We start from the raw sequence: 10,000 nt of genomic DNA on the forward strand, positions 1-10,000 counted from the left end.
TATATATATACATATATATATATAATATAAAATATCAAATACTTATATGCTATGTATATCTATCTATCTATCTATCTATCTATCTATCTATCTATCTATCTATCTATCTATCTATCTATCTATCTATCTATCTATCAGAAGAAGAAGAAGAAGAAGAAGAAACTGCATAGATTATAGCCTTCTACTCGTCATCCTTAGAGTAGTTAATAAGCATTGTTCTGGCATATGGAACATTACTAGAAAGTTAGAACTTGTAACTGTTGCGTTAGTAACAGGTTATAAATCGATAGCCTATGTAAATAATAGACTCCTCAAGATGTTAGAAAGTTGTTTTGTAAGGAAGAGAAATAAGTAGGGATGAAATTTGATGTGTTTGGAAAACGGTAATTAATGAACATGTAAAATACAGAGTAATTACTCAGCAGTAAAAGTCACATTAATCATCGACTTTAGGATGCTCTGAATGGTTTATCAATGGTTTATAATTATTGTGTAGGTAGACACACTACGTGCATAAGCATGATTGTGTAGTTAAAAGGTCCCCTTAGTATCAGTGTGGTTTATGTTCGATCTCGCACTGTCCAGCACCTTGAACAACTATCTCGTACCACAGAGGCGCATAGCCTAGTGGTCAAGGTGTAATCAAGATCGCAAGATCGTGGTTACGATTCCTGGACCGGGTGAAGCGTTGTGTTCTTGAGGAAGACACTTCATTTTAAGTTGCTGCAGTCTACTCAGCTGTATGTGAGTAACCTTGCGACAGACCGACATCCCGTTCACGGGAGATGCCGTAACCTGGGCCCTGTCAATCCTTAGACTTGAGTCAGTAATGGTCAAGGGTTACTGATGCTGGTGATGACCACAAAATCAGGTCCACCAAAGTTTTCTGAGTGAAGTTTGGTAAATACAAACTGTATGGAATCCTGGCGCATGAAATGAGAACGTGTAATGACTCACAGGTAATGAAGCGAACATGCAACCGGAAGTACGATAGTTCGTGCCCTGTATGCAGCACAGTGTTATGACTATGTCGGAAAATATTGATATGAAGAAGGCAATAGCAGTCTCCCTTTTTAACAGAAGATTTCATAACAATTTCCTTTACATTCGCATGAACTGTTGAAACACTTACACACCACTTGAATTTATACTTCCTCCCATTATCTATAAGTATAGATAAGGCAGCGAGCTGGTGGAACCGTTAGGAAGTCGGGCACAACTCTTAGTGGTATTTTTTCCGGCTCTATACATTCTAGGTTGAAATTCTGCTGACGTCAACTTGACTTTTATCCTTTCGGATGAAAGTACCAGTTTAGCCCTGGTGTCGATGTAATCAGCAGCCCCCTCTCACAAAATTTCAGACCTTGTGCCTATAGTAGAAAATTATCTATAAGTACAAAAACAGCCTGTTTGTGACAGTATTGTATTAAGGCACTATTTATGTTAACCATGTTCATTATAGTACTTTTTTGAGTGCTTGTGAAATAGTTTCTTTATTGAACTAACGTAAGGGCAAAATTTATGTAGAGAAAGGATCACGCTTGATATTACATCCTGATTGGAGGTAAAAATATAAATGATAAAAAAGTGTCTTGACGAGTGCAAATAGATTTCAGTCCCCTTTTTCCCCTTTTCTGGCAATATCGAGCATGTCTATCCCTATCATTTCATTTAATATTTATCTATGATAATTGAACGTTTCTCGGCGCAGTAGTTCCGTACAAGTTAAGGAAAACTATGTAACAACAATAATAGTATGAGGATTTAGTATGCTTTTGAGTGAAATTCAAATTTTAAATTTTAAATCGCTTCCAGTCTTCACACAATGCTGTCACTAATAACTATTAGATTTATTGAAATACGCTGATATTGTTAAGATCGAAAAAAAAAAAAAGGTAAAAAAATCCTTCGGCTAATGTTTCAATATTCAGCATTAAACTGGTTAAAAAAAGAAAATCTTTAATAAATTTGGTTCGCGATTTGTTGTCAAAGAATTCTGTCATGTGTCAAATAATCCTGCAATAATAGACTTTGCTGGATTTTAGTTGATATCATTTTTTTTATCATGTCGCTAAAGCGTTGTTAAGTACTATTACACAATGTGTACAAAATTATTGCTTTATTTGTTTAATCATTCTACCGAATTGACTTGAAGACATCCAGCTCTGAAGTCAATCTTATAATAAACACTCTACGTTGTTATAGCCGCTTCATAACGGTACTCCGGGATTAGAGCTGTTCTTTCAGATAGACTACGAAACAAACACAAGTCTCACGCTCCAATTTAATATGTTCTAACGTTTCAACATAATGTTATGCTGATTCTGCTAGACTGCCAAGTAAGCAAAGCAAGTGTGTTCTGTCTGATTTGTGCTTGTCAATGATCCACAATGGATAAGCTGAAAGTTAATCTTTTGAAGTTAAATAAACTAAAATCCTCCTACACACTTAGTTGAGCTCCATAGTTGAGTATTAAGCTGGATTTTCAAACCACGTCCCCTGAACCTTGTTAGTCAGTATCCGAGCGATGATTACCACTTAATTTCACCTCTGCTTGTAAATTAAATTAAGTAATATTTGAATAGAATATGTATTATTTCATTAATGTCAAATCACAAATGATAACAAGCAGCATAGAGTTGAAAGAAGTTCCTGCAGGTCGAGTCCGCAGTTTTGCGTTGATTCTTGCTTTGAGGGATTTTGCTTCAGTATCGATTTCTATGAAAGGCACGAATCAACAATGCAGCTTCACCATTTATTTCTCGCCAAAATCTCAAAACTTATATCCTATACAGAAAACTTGAGATTAGATTTTCTATGATTCTTCATTTGATGGCATGTTCATACTTTTACTAAATATTGTAGAAGGTTGGTAGATTGGCAAAAACGTTAGAGCATCGGAAAACTTCTTGTCTCATAAAGTTTACAAGAGAGGATCGAACGCAAGGTGGTCAAATTTTAAATGACCGAAAAATCAAAATATTGAAAGTTAGAAAGACCGAAAAATCAGGATACCAAATTAATGTTAAAAGGTATTTCTTTACAGTTTTAATGGGGAGTTTGTTTGAGAAATACGTATATTATGACATTTACTCGTATATTATAACATTTACCTAAAATAAAAAATTAAAATTATATTGCAAGGATATGATACCGAAGGCATAAATGAAAACGTAAACAGATAAGTGAATATTTCCGTAGTTAACTTCTCTCGTCATAGAATATTTTCTCAGTATAAACATAAATTTACGAAGCGATCAAAGCACCAAATTTTGATTGATCAAAATTAGGTTTGTGCATTTGCACGTCTCTATGTCTTTGTTTACATTCTTCTGCAGCTTAATACCAACATACAAACTTCTGCTAGATCCACTTCCTTCATTAACCCTGCAGGTTTTGTGTTAAGAACAACCCTTGGGATATCCTGTTGGATTATTACTATCTAAATGGGAGGGACGTGTAAAAAAAGTGCTCCATTCCGCAGTAAGAGATACCTGCGAAAATGTTGCTTCACAAAAAGACTATAGTAAGCTTAACGTGCAAGATGATTGATCTGAGGAAGAAAAAGTACATAAAAATTATTATTAGTGGTGCTGCAAAAAAAAAAAAAGAAAAATAAAGAACATTGCGTAATTGCTAGAGGTCGAGCAATAAGTTAACTTTTAAATGGATAGCATATACTGACTGCCAAAATTCACAGAGCACAAACACTTTTCTGATGCAATTACAGTGACTGTTTCAGAGATCGTAGACGATGGTGGAAACGCAGGTAATAAATGAAGAAAATGCAAGAAATTCCCCCACCCCACAAATCACTCAGCTTTATACGATTTCTTCCTCTCCCCACATAGTGGCATGTCTGCTTTCAAAACAGAAAATAAAATGAATTCAACATGTCCATATATACGACCCGCTTTGAAGCTGTAAATAAAAGTCTTCTCAAATAGTTTTTCATATTCTCCTTGAAAACATTTCAAAACTTTGGTATTCTAAATTTTAGGTCTTCCAAGCATTCGATAGTCCAAGTTCTAAGTTTTAAAGCTTTCGGTATTCTCATTTTTCGGTCATTCGAAATTCGGCCTTCTGATCAGCACTCTCAGAAAAAAAAATTGCTTGTGGTATTGGTTCCATATTTTCAAGTTTTGAGCTCAAATCCCGTTGAAATAAACTTTGTGTTTCATCCTTTCAGGGTCGATAAAATAAAGTACTAGTCAAGTACAGTGTCGATTGTGGAGGCGCGCGTCTTAGTAGCTGAGGTGTTGCACTCATGATCGTAAGATTGTAGTGTCGATTCTTGGACAGGGCAACGCGTTGTGTTCTCGAATAAAACGCTTCATTTCACGTGTTACTCCAGTCCACTCAGCTGGCAAAAATGAATAATCCTGCGACGGGCTAGCACCTCGCCACCTGCGGATAGTGTAAAGTATACGCCACAAAATCTGGGAAACCGGCCTCATTAGCTTAAAGCTCGGGAAAGACCTTTGATCTTTGACAGTGTTAATTAACTGTCTACGCCCACCCAGCACCACACAATCACCAAAAGTTTTAAACTATATCAAGTAGTTGGAAGATAGTGGACTGGCAGAATCAGTAGATTGTCAGGGAAAGTATTTTTTCTGACTCTTTGCATGATGAGTTTGCCTTTCATATATCTTGGATAACAATCTCCTTTATGTTCTTAAAAAGTATGGTGCAAGTTGAGGAAATGTTGATGCGATTTCTACGTGGTCATGTGACTACGTAAAGGCTCCCTTATTGGCCTGTATACTGTATAGTTATTCATGCTGCTGTTAATAACGTTTTGAAGGATGTCTTTATTTCTATTGCTTCATCTATTGTTGTTGTAACTATAGTTTTTTTATGGCTGTCGTTGCGTCTATTACTTTTAGTGTTGTTAAATCTCAGGTCAATCTTGATTAAGCAGGCTTATGATTGAAGGCAATCCAGCCGTGATCATACCGTTTACTTTTGTTTTGATTTCAGGCATAGTGTACTACAATTGCTTGGTGTATCATATTCCTTTTAAAGACAGTAGAGTACAAGCGGCATTTCTTTCAGCTTTACGCCGAGGTTGACTTTGCCTTTCATCCTTTCGGAGTGGATAAAGTAAATACCAGTTGAGCACTGGGGTCAATGTAATCGACTAGCCCTTCCCACCAAATTTTAAGCTTTGTGCCTAGAGTAGAAAAAAAGTTTAATAAATAAAAAGGAGACAAAAGAATGTAATATGCAGACAGGTGGTGAGCTGGTAGAATCGTAATATGACAGAATCGTTAGCATACCGGGCAAAATGTTTAGTAGTATTTTGACCATCTTTACGTTCTGAGTTCAAATCCCGCCAAGGTCAACTTAGCCTTTTATCCTCTCGGGATCGATAAAATTAAGTACCAGTTGAACACTGGGGTCGATGTAAATGACTTAATCCTTTCGCCAAAATTGCTAGCCTTGTGCCAAAATTTGAAATCAATTTGAGAACAGGATGTAGGAAGGTTTAGCTGCTATCTCTAGCAGGTCGAACAACCACGTAGAAGCTTCCTTTCTGACTCATTGCTCTTATGGTGATGCCGATGCTGATGGTTTGTCGATGTCTGTTATTAGAACTGGTGAAGTTATTGCTGTTGTCGTTGTTGTTGTTGTTGCCGTTGTTGTAATCGAGTCACAAGCTACTTTTCAAGTTACATGCGCAGTCATCGTCATAGTCGTCATCGTCGTTGTTGTAGCTTATGTTGCTGTTTCTATAATTGCTTTTATGTATTTCGCTTCAAGTTAGCCCTGATCAAGCGCTGCTCTCTACTTCTATGCATAGACGTACATCAAGGTCTACATTGACGAATACAACCTAATTTATTTCAAAAGTATAATTTCAAGGTGAGATCTAGCTACTATTTCTAACAGATCAACCAGCATTGTCGAGGCTCCGCCGTTTAGTTGAGTCGGTGGAGCACGTGAATCTGTTGCTGCTGTAGCGTTTGCTGTTTTGTTGTTGTTTCCATTGCAGATGATGTTGCTATTGTGCTTGAGTACTCATGTTTCTGTTATTTTTGCTGCAGCTGTTGTTGCTGTTGCTGCTGCGGTTACTGTCATCGTTGCTGCTGCTGCTGCTGCTGTTGATGCTGTCAGTTTTTATAAATCATTTTGTATGTTCATGTTGCTTCTATGGTTATTGCTGCTGTTGAAGCTGCTGGTGTTAAGGGCGGGGTGCAGCTTTGCATAAATTGCTATATTTCTATAATAAAACCACTCACATACACACGCGCGTATACGAGCACACGCACATACATATATGCATAAATACACACTCTTACACACGCACACACACAAATATGCATGTGCGTGTGAGTGTGAGTGTGCGTGTATGTGTATAAGTATTTATTTATATGCATGTATGTATGTTTGTAATTATGTACATGCAGATACATATGCATGTTTATATGTAAGAATATATATATATATATATATATATATATATATATATGTGTGTGTGTGTATCTATATTTCTATATATTTTTATATACATGATATGCAATTATGCATATACATGTGTGTATTTCTGTGTGTCTGGTATGAATATGTGTGTGTGTATGCATGTATGTGTGAGCGTGATGTGTGTATGTGTGTGTGTGTGTCTGGTATGAATATGTGTGTGTGTATGCATGTATGTGTGAGCGTGATGTGTGTATGTGTGTGTGTCTGGTATGAATATGTGTGTGTGTGTGTATGCATGTATGTGTGAGCATGTTGTGTGTGTGTGTGTCTGGTATGAATGTGTGTGTGTATGCATGTATGTGTGAGCATGTTGTGTGTATGTGTGTGTGTGTGTGTGTCTGGTATGAATGTGTGTGTGTATGCATGTATGTGTGAGCGTGTTGTGTGTATGTGTGTGTGTGTGTGTGTGTGTATATAAAGGGGTATTATACCATATACTTGCAGTGAATGACAACTTTCTAAACTAACACCAAGTTCTAAACTCACATGTTTAAGAATAAAACAGAAAAAAACAAATCAGTCTTCGTTATTTTCTGCAGTTCTTCACACACACGTATACAAACCTCTTTACACGCATTCTTACATATACACGCAAATATATAGACATGCACGTGAATATATCTGTTAATGTGCTTCATGGTATGTGTGTGACAATGCATGTAGATATGCATACGTATACATACATACACACACACACATACATATATGCATCTATATGTTTATGTTTTGTTATGCATCTATATATATATATATATATATGCATCTATATGTGTATATATGTATTGTTATATATATATATGTGTGTGTGTGTGTGTGTGTGTGTGTGTGTGCACGCGCGCATAATCGTTGTAGCCTTGTCAAATGCACTTAGCAACAATTTAATTGCAGTAAAAGAAAGAGGCTCACTTAAATATGAAATTCGAGCTGTCCACGGGTGGTTTAATTGTAGAAGTACAGAAAATTATGATGCCTCTACCTTTCTGTTGGACATTATCGACGCAATTAAAATCGCATGTCTACCATTGTGATTCGAAACAGGATAGTGGACACACGCACTTTACCCCCATAGCTCACCTTGTATTTTTTTTCTTCTCTTACATTATTTATCTCCTGTCAACAGTTTTTTTAAAAATTCCTTCTCAACTTGTTAAGCAATTCTTGTCATCATGTAGTAGTAGCAGTAGCAGTAGAAGTAATAGTAGTTGTTGTTGTTGATGTTGTCGTTGTTGTTGTTGTTGTTATTGTTGTTTTTGTTGTTGTTGTTGTTCTTTTTCTGTTGATTCTTTGCACCTCTCCCTCCTCCTTACTCTTCAAAACCTTTCTTTCTTTTCTGCACTCCTTTATTCCAAGCATGTCTTTTCAGTTATTTTCCTTCCGTTGTCGTTTGGTGTTGTTGTTGTCGTCATCATCATCATCATCATCATCATCATCATATTATTATTATTATTATTATTATTATTATTATTATTACTATTGTTATTTATATTTACGTTTCCTTCCTTTCTTTTCTTTTCTTCGCTGTGTAAAAGCTTTCTCTTCATTTTCCGATGTAACATTATACTCTCTCCTTATCTACGGTCAACAAACTCGCTCAGCTGACATCCTTCCATTCCTTTTCCATCGCAATTTATTTATTTTTCTCACTGTCCGTAATTTTTTTATTTTACTTTCATTTTTCCAGAATCTCTCTTTCACTCCCTCCCTCCCTCTCTCTTCCTCACACGTATATATGTGTATGTGAGTGTATGTGTGTGCATGTATGTGCGCGTGCGTGTATTTATTCTTTTACTCACTCTTTACACACACACACACACACACACCCGTACATACAAATGCACAGTTACCTAACTCGCTAGCTCACTAGTTTTCTATCTGTCCGTGCATCCGTCTTACTAATACTTCACTAAACACTTCCTCGTTTACTCTTTTGTATTTCTCTTCTTTCTTCCTCTATTTATCTCTCCCTTTCCTCTCCCTCTTTCCCTTTCTCTCTCTCTCTCTCTATCTTTTTCACTTTTTCAATTTCTCTCCCGCCACCTCTTCCCTCACTTCTCTCACGATCCACTTCTGTCCATCATTCTATTGGCTCTCCTCCCATTATGTTTCATTTCAAAGCCTCCTTTCACCCTTCATAGCACTCTTTTAAGCGGGAGTGACTTCTAACTACTGTATATATGCATTCGTTCCATACTGACATCTGCTAAACTTTTCTCTTCCTCAATTATAAAGCTTCGTATTAGCTGAAACCCTGATTCATTCAGTGGATAACATTGTTTCGGACTTTCTCCCTTCTTTTTTCTTCTAAGGAACTGAAAGAGCAAAAACAGAAATGCACAACACAATCATTACTTCGTCCACATGTGCCACTTACAATAACCTATGATAGCCTTAAAAGAATGCATTTTGCGTAGATGCATTTTAAAATATGTGAGCGTGTTGTGGCAGATAATAAGCAAGTACAAAAGCACGTGTGCGCTTACGTATATACACTCGCACGCACGCACAAACCCTCATATCACATACAAGCCCACAGTGGTATACGTTCGACTATACACATTTATATTTACAAAGGCAAGTACGCACACATGCCTGCATGCATTCATACGAACAAACATTACATTACATTACATGCATACGTTCTCATATGCACCACGCGCATGCACTCGCATACACGAATACGCGTTTTACCGCCGCCGTTACGATCAGAGCACGCAGACACATGTTCATGCATTCATACATCTACAGACACCGATAAATAGATAAGTAGAAAAAGTCATATATATATAGAGAGAGAGACATATATATATATATATATATATATGTATATATGCATCTATATATGTATAAGTATGCACGTATGCATGTAGATAAATGAATAAATAAGGTTTGGTAGTGAATAAATAGACAGGCCTGTAAATAGTGGTTGCAATAAAGACGAGGAGTTAGGAAAAACAGGGAGTATAGCAAAAAAAAAAAAAAAAAAGAAGTGAGAGGGAAGACAATTTCCAAAGGGCTAAAGGATTTTGGTGGTGCAATGGCGGCAGTAACAGTTGCAGCGGCGGCCACAGGAAGAGATATGAAAGGAAAGAGAGATATATGGAGACACATCACCAACGGTGAGGCATTTGCCAACGCGAGACAACAACAAGAAAACGAACAGGCGAAAAACCATCTCGTGTTAACACCGACAAATAACCTCACAACACCGCAAGCAGTACCACCACCATCGTCAACAACAACAACAGCATCATCAACACCGTCATCACCGCCGCCACAACCACCACTAGGAGCAACAACAACAACCATCAACACAACAGACATCTTGGCGTCATTTACAAAGACAAGGACAACAGTTGTGACAACGACTCAACCGAAAGTTGAAAGCTTTCATACAAACATGCAGAACGGATCTTTAACCGCTTGGTACATTTTACAAACTTTTTCATACGCTTCACTAGATAACGTAGATTTCCTTCTAATTTTCCTTCTGTTTATTTATTTATTTATTTATTTA

At 36.8% G+C, this 10,000-nt stretch overlaps 1 protein-coding gene across 1 annotated transcript in view; it reads left to right on the forward strand.

Annotated features, from left to right (window-relative positions):
• Positions 1–8,071: 8,071 nt before the first annotated feature.
• LOC106867405 (GTP-binding protein Rhes) overlaps positions 8,072–10,000 on the forward strand; it is a 159,046-nt gene continuing 157,117 nt past the window's right edge. Inside the window, exon 1 of the mRNA XM_014912266.2 lies at positions 8,072–9,909. Within this exon, the coding sequence (XP_014767752.1) occupies positions 9,521–9,909 (389 nt within the window). The 5' untranslated portion in view covers positions 8,072–9,520. The remainder of the gene's footprint in view (positions 9,910–10,000) is intronic.

Source organism: Octopus bimaculoides, chromosome 2, assembly GCF_001194135.2.
Source record: "Octopus bimaculoides isolate UCB-OBI-ISO-001 chromosome 2, ASM119413v2, whole genome shotgun sequence".
Classification (NCBI taxonomy): Eukaryota; Metazoa; Mollusca; class Cephalopoda; order Octopoda; family Octopodidae; genus Octopus; species Octopus bimaculoides.